Genomic DNA, 14,168 nt, shown 5'->3' on the forward strand with positions numbered 1-14,168 from the left:
GGTTAACTGGAACATAATCACTAAGATTTTTGAAAACAAATTCACCTTTCATCTGTTCACTAGGTCCAGTCCCCTTATGTAATAACCTGAGCATGACATTTCTACAAAATACTTTCAAATCTACCATAGTTTCAGTGATATTACTTGTACATTTGGGTATAAAATTCATCCCTTTACTTAATAGTGAAACATCATCTTCAGTCAAGAGTCTATCAGACAGATTATGTATCAACGTCTGACTTTGTTCCACATCTTCTTTAAGGTTTGATTCTGTGGAAGTTCCTCTGAAAGTTTCCTTTTCTGTCGTCCACGACTCATGGATCGTGCACATCTGGGACCCTTCTCCAAACGAACCGGAAGGGGAAAAGAAACATTCAGAGGTGAATCAGAATGTAAGTTCATCTGATTACATTGCTCTTTCGGTCTGGTTATGGCCCCTGGACATATGTCCTTGTTATTACTAGTGACGGGCTTATTTTTAACTATTTGTACCTCAGGATATAGATTGGTTCAAGTATGCATACTGGGATGCACTTAGTGTATTACATCATTAGAATCAGTGTTGGTCATCACTATGGATCCTGCAGGGTCAATAGAATCAATGTGTGATGTGACTCCATCCACCTCCACATCCCTCCCCTGCTGTTGCAAAGTGTCAGTGTGTCTAATGTTGACAGCACCATTCATAGATATCTGACCTTCAGTCCTGACACTCTCCACAACATTAATGTCACCAATAGGACATATATTCTGTGTTGCACTAACATTTCCATCGGTAATTACATCACTTGTTCCCATTAAATTAACAGAAGATGTTCTCAATCTCTCATAACACTCATATTGTTTCCAGAGTTAAAGTTCTGGTGTCTCATATGCACATTCCTGTTCACATTATTATCAGCAGTAATATTAGGTTGTACATTACTATCTATACCAGAAACATTATCAGAATTAAAATTATTCCTAGGCCATGTGAAGACATGGCCTAATTTAAAATCATTTAAATCTCTTATTATTTTATGTTTTTTCTGTTGCATTAGTTTGCGCTCCAGTGCTAACACACTATCTAACATGTTCTCAAAAAGTGGTTGCACTGTACCTTCTGCAAACTCGCTAAAAATGGCAGTTTGTTTATTATTAATATCCACAGTCAGCGCTGTCTCCTCTGGTTCAAAAAGTAATCAAGCTCCATATACCTCCGACTAGCTTCCAGGTTCAGCTTTTGCCAAGCTGACAGCAATTCTGGGTAGTCTCGGCCCTGACTGGGCATGTTGAATATCCACAAACCTCGTGGAACGATATTTCTGTCAATACAAAACTGCAAATGCAGTCGCTGTATCTGGAGCCTCTTAAGTTTAAAGCTTCTTTCAGTCTCATCAAGAAGCCTGTGCAGCTTCTCCATATCGACGGTCCTTCTCGTGATGTCATCTCTCGGCGCCAGGCTCTCTAGTTCCCAAGGCAAAGAAGCAGTACCATCCAGGTGCTGCTTAAACCTCCTCATAAGGACTTCTTTCCTCTGGTGTTCACCTCGAGGAATGTAGTCCAATTCTATGTTAGCCATGTCGATTGAAGCAACGCAAATGTAAGGCAAATGTAACAAAAATACTGATGCAATCAACGTCCGCTCCTGCAAGTGTACTGAAGGATTAAATATTATTCAACACGTGGAAGAACACTTGCAGATAAACGCTCCTTATCCAGGAATAAAATAAACAAAGTTTGATAGCAAGTGGATAGGATGAAGCTGAACAACAAACAAATATAGTTCAAGTCCAACACAAAGCCCTTCAGAGTTTCAAATATTCCAAGTAATCCAAATAGAACCACCAAGTCCTGTGGTAAATATTCTTTATTCAACAGACAAGCGCTTTCGCTGAGTACAGCTTCTTCAGGTCAATTCAAAAAACAATATCAAGTCCCATAATATATAGGTACTCTAATTAAATTGCAACAAAGTCAATTAAACATTTAAAAGGGAAATGTAATGTTAATAAAGACTTATAAAAACATATAAAATATTACTTCAAATTAAAACCTCTATAGCACTTATAATAAAAACATATATGTGAGAACATGTAAGGGACAAATATGTGTGTAAGTGGAATTGTATAAGTTTATTAAAACAATATACTAGTGTGTACAAGACTCACAGATACAAGAGCTGGTCTATTATGTTATTCCTAGTTACTGTTATGTGATGCAGAGTGTCTATTTAATGTGCCTACGTCTCCTAAGCCTGGGTTTGATGGATGCTCTCTCATTCAACCCTGATCCATGGTCAGCCCTCAATCTAACTATCCAATCACTCTCCCTGCTTTCAGTGTAATTCCTTAGGTCACCTCCTCTCTTGTTCGGGGTGACAACCTCTAGGGCTCTAAACAGAAATGTATGTGTGTGGTCATTATTGCTATCATGCTTGGCTAAGGCATTGTGGGTCGATCCTTTCCTTATATGATATGCATGTTCTCTTATTCTGTCCCTAAATTTGCGGTTCGTCTTTCCCACATAAAAACTGGTACATACCCGACATACTGCAAGATATATCTAATAGTTAACGTAAGTGTTTTCTGGTGTATTTCTAGATAGCTCACTAATTTTCTTATTAGCATCATTAGGATGTAATAGCTTTTTGACAGCTTTATAGAAGTGTGTTTTGGGATTGCTGTGTAGTTAGTAGTGCGAGTTATTGGTAATTTCTGATGTCGGACAAATCTTCAGGGTTTTAAAATTGTTCAGCTTGTGGACACAAGACCCCTCCCAAAGACCCACACTCCCTTTGTGCGTACTGCGTAGGGGCTGCTCCTTTACAGGCAAGTTGTGACATTTGTGTTTCTTTTGGTTCTAGGACTGTAGAAGGTAGGAGGGAAAATTTTGTTAAAGGCTTGCTTGCCCCACAGACAGTATCTTATGCTTCAGTTATGTCTTCTGCGTCAGTACCAGCATCAGCTTCTCCCAGCAGCAGGGCAGAGAAGAGAGAAGGAAAACACAAATTATTGACAAAGTAAATACATGTTTTCCACGTAAAAATTAATTTTAAAGGGTTGGCTTTCCTCAATATTAACCTGTGTGTGGCATGCTTTGTGGATGTGTGAAGGGTGTTGGTGAGAATGTTAAAGGAGGGGACCAAGGGTAGAGCTTTGTGTTACACCTTTGGTGACTGGGGAGGAAAGAAGGTGAAGTGCCATTTTACTAACTGTCTAAAGAGAAACAGAGAAATGAGTAAGTCTTTAGAAAAAAAGGTCCGAGGAAAAGAAGTTAGAAGAAAAAAAACTTGAAAAGCCAAGAAAAAGGTCGAAGAAAAGGTCACTGGATCCAGCTGCCCTGTTGGGTCTGGTACTCAAAAACTGAGGCAGTTGGATCCACCTTTCATTCTTGTCCAGATTCCCTCAACTTGTGCTACCTTTTCGCTGGAGTTTGTCATCCCTTGGCTCCACTCGTGCATTTTGCAAGATATACATCCTGCCAGACCTCCTCTATACCATCATCGAGGTTGCTCTGATGTACCAAAAGTCTCAGAGAAATGGACATCGACTGAATGATGAGGAAAGTCTTGGGGACACAAATCCAACTGAGAGTCGTCCTGGTGCCATCTTTGAAAGGAGGTCTGGATACAGGCATATCTAGCCTGTTACATTTTCTCCAATACTGATTCAGTTTTCAAAACCAGTTCCCACAGGTCCAAACCCTTCTGGCACACCTCAGTCAGATCTGACACTCCAGGGAACATCGGTGTCGACTGCATCCCCCTCTCTCAACTCTGAAACTGTCAGGTCAAGAGGAGTCTCACAAGCTAAAGTGTGGTGTTGGGTTCCCGGTTATGGAGTCAATTCCAAGGTTCTTTGAGCAAGCTCTTCCTCTCAGGACCTCAGCACTCGACAGCTCTGGTCTGAAGTCTTCCTCAGAACTGACCTTCATTGGAGGGAGATTTCCTAAGTCCATTGACAGAGGGAATGCTTCCTCAGCTCCACTTGCACTGTCGACTTTTAAGGATGTGCGATAGGCTTTGGCTAGGCTAAGAAGGCAGCTTTGCTCAGAGTTTGGATCCATTCCAACACTCAGTGGAACCTGTTCCTTGTACCTCTCATTTGGATCGACAGAAACAGTTAGAACCCATAAGCTTTGAGACTGCTCGGCACTCAAGTTCCCAATCTGATTCTGATTTGTCTCCATCTGAAACCCTAGTGACACGTTCCAAGGAAACAGATGTACAAATGAAGCACATGGACTCCTCTCCTGAGTCTGTCACTGAGGAGACAGATTTGGATGAGGGCTTAGGATCCCCCAGAAACCCCCCCCTGGAAGATGTCACTTTTGGAGACATACTAGAAGTGAAGAAGCAGGGGGGGGGGGTTTGTCCAGTGAAACTACTTCCCTAGACCAGTCTGTGTCTCAAAGCTTTAGTGACTGGCTCATCTGCACTCAGTCCAGATGCCCTCTTAGGTCTTATGGCACAGATGGCATGGATAGACCCTGGTGTTCTAGAACCAGTTCTCCAAAAAAACTAACAAGATTTTAGTAGCACCAAAAAATGGAAGGCAGTGGACAAAAAGACCCCCACTATACGCAATGGTAGTATTAGCAGCAGCCACGAATAAAGAACTGTCTGAGGAAAGTTCTTCTGTCCCTCCCCTAAAAGATTTAAGGCCATTGGACAGATTAGGGAAACCGGGATATGTTTCAGCAACCTTTGCGCTCAGTGCTAAACTACCTTTCACATTAAACTTTTGTTTTGAGAGGGACTTGATCAGGGAGGTTTCCAAGTCCCTCTCTGGTATCTTACCTTCAGTTGTTCAAAAAGCAGTGGATACCTAAATGTCTAATTATAGTCCATCTCTAATGTATCCAGGTGCCTGCTATCCAAATGCTACAGATGGTACAGCAAGAGCAGCTGGTACAGGTATTACCATGCGACTCCATGCCTGGATGAGGCTATGGGATTTCGTGGAAAGCTTCAAGGCATCCTTTATTAATGCCTCCTTTGATGGTTCCACAGTGTTCGGACCAAACGTTACAGCTGCTTACTAGAGTGTACAAGATGGTAAGACCTTGTCTGCAGCAGAAATCCATTTCTCCACTCCACAAAGATCCTTTTCCAGGAATCAAGTGGGTGGTAAGAAAGTGTGGTTCAGAAAATCAGTGTGTTCACCACTACGCCCTTGGGGACAGCCCCCCCTATGAGGCATGGTGGAGGGGCAACTCAAGTGGACGTCACCATAGAGGCAGCGGTGGACTTGCATAATCAGGGTTTTCATGGACTCTTCACTGAGAAACTCTGTCAGCACCCCTGAAAGATTACCTGGCTGCTTCTGTCTGGATGCAACTGGTTTGGGTGGCTGCTTAACCTTACACCCAGACGCCAGGCAAAACATTACTTCAGATTTCTGGGTGTTAAGGATTTTCACCAGAGGCTAAGGATAATCACCAGAGGCTATATAATTCCCTTTTTTTTATCCTCCAAAGAGAAGATTAAAAATTCACATTCCACCCAATCAGCTGGAATCTGCAGCAACATAAGTTTCAAAGTTGCTAGAAAGTCATCCAGCGGGTCCCCCCAGATCAGTTAGCATCTGGAGTCTATTCCAGGTTCTTTTTCATTTCAAAGAAAACAGGATACCTCAGGCCAATACTGGATCTCAGCCACCTTAGTCAGTATGTGAGAAAGACAAAATTGTGGATGGTCATGATACAGTCCATACTATCTCTGTTGAGGAAAGACGAATAGATGTACTCTATAGATCTCCAGGACATCTGCTGTCATCTAAAGATAACAGAAGCACTCTAGGAGATTTCTCCATTTCTGGTTGTGAGCCAGTCATTTTCAGTTAAGAGCAGTACCATTTAGTTTCACCAAAGCTCCCATGTATTGATCGAGATTATGGTAGTGTTAGCAGCTCATCTCTGACTGCATGGGCTCCAGATCTTCCCATATCTAGATGACTGGCGTCTAACTGCCTTCCAGGGATCTATCAGTACAACAAGCAGTACCACTCCATCTTGCAGACTTGTTAGGGATCACAGTGAATCATGCAAAGAGCCAACTGTTTCCCACTAAACAGAATTTATAAGTTGTTACATCAACACAGTAGAATTTATAGGTTGTCATATCAACACAGTTCTACAAATTGGGAAGCTCTCAGAAGCAAGAGTGCTGCCTTTAAGGACTGGTGGCTTCTCTGGTAATTCAGCATCCTCATCCACAAGCAAGAGTAGTTCAGTCTGCTAGGTCACATGGCCTTTACCATCACTCTAGTTCCACTAGTGAGATACCAATTGAGAGTGCTACCGTGGACTGGCTCAGTCCAGTGATCAGAATCTTCAACCTCTCCATACCAAAATTCATCTCGCTCCAGTCTGCAAAGGCCATATAAATTGGTGGATAACCTCTGGCCACAAATAATACACAAGTTTCACTTCTGGGGGAGGTGTATTTTGAGGGGAAGACTGTTCAAGGTACTTGGTGACGTGTAAAAGCCAGTCTTCACTTCCGTATGTTGAAGATGAGAGCAGTCCTTCTTGCGTTGCAGGCTTTTCAGGACTACTAAATAAGGGTGTGATAGCCATCCAGGCAAGACAGTCTGTCAGTGGTATGGTACTTCAACAAGCAAAGAGGAATACGGTCATATCCACTTTGCCAGGAGTCTATGAGACTATGACAGTGAGCGATATCTTCCCATAGTTTTCTGTTAGCAATGTACATACCCAGGACAGCAACTGTACTACTGGACAAATTGAGTGGTTTGATCCTGTAGCCTCATGAGTGGTTGCTCAATTGGACCCATGGTAGCAGAGATTTTCAGCCACTGGGGCCAACCTTGCTGCTTCTTCTTTTCCTTGTACCTAAGCAACAAATGCAGCAGTTAGTTTTCCCTAATCATCAGACAGTCAGAGAGATGCTCTGCTCTTTTTATTTGGCCCCAGGGTCTTCTCTATGCATTCCCATCAATACCTCTCCTAATTAAATTCATTCAGAAAACCAGAAGGTGCAAAATCGAGGTGATAATCTCTATTCCATTCTGGCTTTGATGGGTTTGATTCCCCTTCCTTTGGTCTCATTTGCTACAACTGCTTTGGGTGCTGGATCCCAGTCTGTATCTTCTGAGTCAAGAATCCGGGATACCTCTGCTGGATCAACAAGGCCTAAAATTAACCACATGGTTTCTCCAATTTTAGAAATTGCCAGAGAGGCCAGGCTGTCCTCCTGGTAGTTCAGAGACATACAAAAGTAAGCAGAGAATATTTTCTGTTTGGGTCTTTTCAAAGGGACTGGATCACTTTTCTGCTCCTGTCCCATTGATGCTGGAATATTTTTTAACAAGGATCTAGTCTTTCTACCATCAAAGTACAAATGGCTGCTATATCATTTTTCACATAGGTCATAATGATGCTTCCATTGACTCTCTGAATCTCTATAGCTTTCCATAAAGGAGCTTTCTTGCTGAGGCCACCAACTGGGGGACCCAGTTCCCCCATGGGATGCCACAATCATAACTCAAACTTTTTGAACCAGCAGCATCAGCAGATCTCAAGTATCCTTTCTGGAAAACTGTTTTTCTAATTGCCATTGTTGTTGTTGTCTTTCAGCTTTTCCCGGTTAGGGGTCGCCACAGTGGAACTCCGGTCCGCTAATGATTGGCAGTAGATTTTCTGGAATGCCAAGGTGTCAGCTCGACGTTCAACCTTCAGCGAAAGCATGCCCATTTTAATCTGCTAAATAGATTTCTGAATTATAAGCCCTGTCTTGCAAGCCACCTTTCCTCATTTTCCATAAAGACAAAAGTGTCAGTAAGAACAAATCCTACTTTTCTCCCAAAAGTGTCATTCTAAGCAAATTTAAATTAGTCCATTGATTTTGTCAATCTTTTTTCTCAATTTCTGTAACAAAGGTGAACATCTGCTTCATACTCTGGATGTTCAGAGATGGCTCAGATTCAACTTAAACTTTACTAAAGATATTAGAAGTCAGATCAACTCTTTGGGTCCTTTTTCTAATGCAAAATTGGAAGGTTGTATCAAAAGTTGCAATTTCTAAGTGGCTTTCACACTGTATTTTCTTTGTATAGATGGATCTGAGTTTATCCCTGCATTTGAAACCAAAGGTGCATTCCACTAGAGCAATGGCTACCTCTACAGTATTCATGAAGCGTTCCCATGGATGACATTTGTGCAGCAGCGACTTGGTCAATGGTTCATACATTTATATTTCATTACAAACTGGATGTGCAGTCTAGAGTTTGCACATCCTTTGGTTCGACCATTCCCAGGAGTGTTGTTTTTGATACCACCCAGGTCCCTTTTAGGCAGCATGAGAGTCTGTCCCACAAGTTGAATTGGATAAAAATAGGTAACACTGGATACAGAAGTTATGTACTTACCATAATGATAGGTCTACATTGTCCCCTTTGGTGAAATCCTTGAATTAATGAAGAAAGGGGGGGGTTCCATTGTTTACACCTTCCCTGGAAGAATCTGTCTTCCTGGAGGCTTTTGGAGCTGGCTCTTCTACACCCTGGGTGGTCCCTCCTCCTGATGCCCTCATTGATTTGGTGGCTTAGAGAGCTTGGAAAGAACCTGACACAGCAGATTCAATACTGAAGAAACCTAACAAAATCTTGGCAGCTCCTATAAATAGGACACATTGGAGTAAAAGTAAGTCAGTAGATGCTATTGCCATAGCAGCGGCCACCAAAAAGAAGCTCTCTGAAGAGAGTATGTATGTTCATCCCCCTAATAGGGAATCAAGGGCACTGAACAGATTTAGAAAATGGGACTTATGCTTCAGCGACTTTTGCCCTTAGAGCGCTAAACTACCTGGCTCTTGTCACACACTTCCAGAGAGAATTGATGAGAGCTTACCAGTTCTCTCCCAGGTAATTTGCCAGCGATATCCAGAAAATTGTGGAATCCCAGCTGCCTACCTTCATCTCTACTTCCAGTGTCTCCGTGTGTCTTCTGTTCAGTGCAGATGATGGGACAACGAAAGCAGCAATTACCAGCATAACCATACACCCTCATGCCTAAATACAGTTGTGAGATTTCATGGAAGTCTTTAAGACGACCTTCCTTAATGCCTATTTTAATGGCTTCACTCTTTGGACCTAAGGTCAAGGGCACACTAACCAGCACTGAGCAGGACGGTAAGGCCCTGTCTGATGTGGAAATCCGCTTCTTCACTCCTCAGCGTATCTTTTCAAGGCATCAAAGAGGAGGAAAAAAAGATGTAGTTCAAGAAAATCTCAGGGTTTTAATTAAGATATTTGCTCTGAAGGGGGTGGTTATGATAGAAATCACCCTGGGGCCGAGGCAGTCTTCCAAACCAAGGATTTTATTGACCCTTTTCTGAGAAATCTTTCCAGCGCTCCTGAATGATTGCCTGACTGCCACACACTGAAGGCATTTTGGGGGAGATTATCCCTGCACCAACAAATCTATGAAGCCATCAGTTCAGATTCTTAAGTGCTGCATATAATCACCAGATGATACACAATTCACTTAATTTATCCTCGCCAGCCAAGAAAAAGGATTCCCTTAGGTACCACCCTAGCAAATGGAATCCGCCACAGCAGAAGTCATAAAGCTGTTAGAAAAATGAGCCGCCAACAGGTCCCACCAAACCGGCTAAGGAGACCTAAGGCCAATTCTGGACCTCTGTTATTTAAACCAGTTTGTGAAGCATACAAAATTCCAGATGGCCATGGTTAAGTCCTCTACTCAGGATGACTGGATATGCTCAGCAGATCTCCAGGATGCTTATTATGATGTAATGTAAATAAGCATGCAAGGAGTTTCCTCCTAAATGCATGGCGGTAGTCACAGCCTATCTCAAGCTACAAGGGTTCCAGCTGTTTAAAATACTTGGATGATTGACTTCTCACTACTAGTCAAGAACCTACTCATCCAAAGAACTAGACATTTTACTCTGGTTACTTCACAGTTTGGGTGTCAGTCAGCACCTCATGAGTCCACTAAATCCCACTGGGTCATCAGAATTTGTTGGATGCCAGCTAGACGCACTGAACCAGTTAGTTTTCTTTCCACATTTCAGGATTCTTTCACTTTGAAAAATAGCAAATCAAGTCTTGTCTTGTACATCCCCGCCAGCGAATCTGGTTCTAAAACTACTAGGCCTTATGGATTTAATAATCACTTTGGTCCCCTTTTCCTCACATCTGCATCAGGGTCCTTCAATGGAGGGTATCACTTGTTCTCTACTACATCATCTGTTGTGTGTACCCACAAGACTAACCCCGGTATGCAGGACTCATATCAGATGGAAGGAATTTTCCCCAGTTTTGTTTAAAGGCCATTCATTCTGTCCCCTCCTGCCACAGCTGTGCTCACCACAGATGCTTCCCTTTTAGGGTAGGGGGTCATTAGGATGTGAAGACTGTTCAGGGTACTTGGACCCAATTAGAGGCCAGGCTTCTCAATAACGTTCTGGAGATGAGAGCAGTCCTATCATTGTTGCAGACATTTCAAGACTATCTCTGCCAAAAGGTGTGATTTCCATTCAGACAAACAATATGTCAGTAGTCTGGTACATCAGCAAGCAAGGAGGAACTAGAGCCTATCCTGTGCATCGGGAAACCATGAAGGTTTGCAATGTGTGATGTTTTCCCATCACTTTCTTGTAACAGCACATGCTGGGGTCTTCCAGTGTGCTAGCAGACAAGCTAAGCAAAATTTCTCCTGCTTTGAGTGGTCCCTTAGTCAGACAGTAGCAAATGAAATTTTCCATCATTGGGGCCAACCTTGCTGCAATCTGTTATCTCACCTCAACAGCAACTGCAGCTGTTACTTTGCCCTCATCCCTCCTCACGTTCAGTCACTAAGAGGAGACTCTTCTTCTATATACCATTCTCCCATTCCCCTTGATCATAGATTCCATTCAGAAAGCCAGGAGGTGCAAGACGAAAGTAATCCTCATTGCTCCTTATAGCCCCAACAGGTTTTGTTCTTGTTTCTTCTGCCTCATCTACTATGTCCTCCTTGGACATTAGCTCACAGTCCAGACCTCTCCTGGCACTAGATTCCCTGAATCTAACTTGGTTACTCCAATTTTAATGATGGCCATAGATGCTAGGTTTTCAGAAGGAGTAATTAACATTCTAACAGCTTCTCAGAAATCTAGCATCAGCAAAAGGGATTGGATCCTTTCTCTGCTCCTGTCCCTTTAATATTGGTTTTCTTATCAGAATTGTTTAATAAAGGTTCCAGTTTCTTCACTATAAAAGTCCACTTACCAGCTGTTTCATATTTTCACATTGACTGTAATCAGATACAAATATCCTTTGAAAGTTTTAAAGCTTTTCTCAAGGGAACCTTCCTTCACAGACCTCCCATAAGAGATCCTGTTCCTCCTTGAGGTATTGCAGTAATGCTGCAAACCATTCCACAGTCCCCTTTTGAACCAGTAGCCTCAGTAGATCTTAAGTACTTGACATGGAAAACAATCTTATTGGTGTCAGTCTTCTTAAAACCGAATCCTTCCTTTTTTCCTAAGGTGGCATCCGAACCTAACATCAATCAATCCAGAAATCTTCCACTTTTCTTCCCAAAGTTCAAAGGAGAATAGACTACATTTGATTGATGTTCATAGAGAACTTGTATTTCATGACAAACTGTTTTTACCATTATCTAAAGTACAACAGTTCATTCAACAAGGTCAGTGGCATCTTCCACAGTTTTTCAACAAAATCTACCCATTGATGAAATTTGTGCTGCTGCAACATAGACTTGTTTATACCGGTCTCATTATAAATTGTATGTACAGTCCAGATTGCTGTCCTCCTTTGACTCCGCTGTGCTCAGGAATATTCTTCCTTGATGCCTCCCAGGAAATTGGTAGCTAGGGAACCTGTCCCATCTGTTGAATCAGATGAAAATGGACAACACTGGATACAAAAGTTATGTACTCGCTGTAACAGTAGATCCATGTTGTCCTATTTTCATCTGGTTCAGCATCTGTCCCTCCTTCCCCTCCAAATTGTCACCTGTGGTACCTCGAGGAACGACTGATATTCTACGGAGTCTTGGAAACATTAGTCTCAGCTGGTTTCTACTTCATCCTGTATTTAGATACCTTTATGCTAGGCTTAGTGTAAGTATAGTTTTCAATAATATATCATATAGATAAGTGGGCAAACTTGATCTAAGGTATTCAGGGAGAGACCGAGGGATTATGGGTAGGAGAAGATTCAATCCCCAATCCACACATTTGGTGGTGCTGAGACAAGATTTGAGTCCCATCTGTTGAACCAGATAAAAACAGGACAACACAAATCTATCTTTATTGTGAATACATGACAGTAGTTTAGACAGCTGGGTTCTGAAGATCATTCATCAAGGTTACAGATGGTGTTGGGAGAAAATTCCTCCTTTCCAGAGGGTCCTCTTCATCTTCCAGATCAGACACTTTTGTTTCCACTGGTTCTTCATCAGATGCTGTCCCAAGGAGTGATAGAACCAATTCTCCCTTACCTGGCAGGTAAGGGTTTTTATTCTTACTGCCAGAGAAAGAAAATGTTTGGAAACCAGTTCTGGATCTCCTAAACCTGTTTTTGATGGTACCCAAATTCAAAATTATGTCACTTCACAACCTGTTACCTGTTTCTGTAACCATACAGGCAGTCTTAAAACCAATATGTGGTTCCTCCCTAAAGTAGTTTCTAGGTTCAGCCTGCACTGTGCAGCATGCCCCTTTGCTTCTCTTATTTTTCTGATAAGGCTGTATTGAACATTTATAGTACATTGATTTATTACAAATGATATTTTATTTACCACCATTGCACTTTTTTTTGCCCTGAAGGAAAAGTTATAAGTACACAGTGTCTAAATGACTAGCCTATGCATTGCATTGTATTTTGTGGGTGGCAAGAGAACCCTTTTATTGCTGTATTAAACCTTACTTCAGGTGTTACTCTGTTACAGACCACAACAGTTTGATGCTGATACCACACATTAGGCCTCACACAGCATTTGGGGTTCAGCTGTCCTGACCAGGGAAGTGGTCAGCAGAGTTGCATATGTATATCCTTTAATTCCAAAGCTTCAAGAGGTAAAGTCACTGGGTACACATCTGTGTCTTTCCCCTGTATGTATAGTGGCCTAGGTAGGTTGTGCTTTAACTTATTTGTGGTAAGGGCAGAAGGCAGTTAAAGGTTATATGGTTGCCACTCTGCCGATGGTAGTGATGTGTATGTTGTTAAATTTGAGACCTGCACAGCAATTGGAGCAAAGACCTTTTGTTTAAGAGCATTGTCTGTCACGTGTGTTCATGCTATAAGGACTGTATGATTAAAGTGCCCTGTAAGCTGTGAAGTTACAGTAGCAACGTTTGACAAATGGAGTGCCTTTTCAGATTCATGTTGAGTTGCTGAAGGCAATTTCTTGGAACAGAAACAACGCCAAAACTACCTTTGATGAACATTAAAAGAATTTGTTTTTTTTGGCAGGAGGGCAAGTACTTCCTTTGTGGGAGGACACTCCACACGCATTTTGGAGTTGGTATATACCAACTCTGGGGCTGCACAACAGTGGAGAATAAAGCAAACTCCACTGTCACCAAAACTAGTTTAGATGAACAAGTACTTGCTCATTTTGCATTTGCCAAGATTACATTCTCCACATGACAAAATTTCCATCCTTATTGCTACAGCTGTAGTACTGTGGATAACCACTAGGAGACCTAAGTGCAGATTGTAGTAACGTGAAAAATGTTTCGCTGAAAAAGTAGCATATTTGAGCAATATGTGGGTAAGTGTTGAAGTTTTTTTTTTTTTTTTATTCTTCTGACTGATAAGTAAATTTAAGCTACATCTGAACGTTTATTTACTTTTTTGTATGTGTTTTCTTTTCATCTGGACATTTATTTATTTTTCTGTTTTTTTCTCCTCAGCCACAGGTAGTACTACCCCAGAGGAGCTTCGAGAAAAACTAATAAGCAAGATCAAGTTAGTTCTGAGCTTGGGATCAGATGAAGAGTGTGCTATCTGTCTGGATTCGCTAACCATGCCAGTCATAACTCACTGCGTGCATGTTTTCTGTAAACCCTGCATCTGTCAAGTTATCCACAGTGAGAAAGTTAGCAACATTTGTTGTATTTTTATTTCTGCATTGTGTTAACATTGTTTCTTCTTTCAAAGCTACTTAAAACTAAGGCTGCTGATAAG

The 14,168-nt window shown here is 41.8% G+C and overlaps 1 protein-coding gene across 1 annotated transcript in view; it reads left to right on the forward strand.

Annotated features, from left to right (window-relative positions):
- Positions 1-14,168, forward strand: part of HLTF (helicase like transcription factor) — a gene marked incomplete in the record, with an annotated part of 1,324,997 nt that overhangs the window by 948,277 nt on the left and 362,552 nt on the right. The window contains 1 exon segment of the mRNA XM_044070619.1: positions 13,895-14,079. Coding sequence (XP_043926554.1) covers positions 13,895-14,079 — 185 coding nt within the window.

This window comes from Protopterus annectens, chromosome 4.part1 (assembly GCF_019279795.1).
Source record: "Protopterus annectens isolate FY-2018-M chromosome 4.part1, PAN1.0, whole genome shotgun sequence".
NCBI classification, from domain to species: domain Eukaryota; kingdom Metazoa; phylum Chordata; order Ceratodontiformes; family Protopteridae; genus Protopterus; species Protopterus annectens.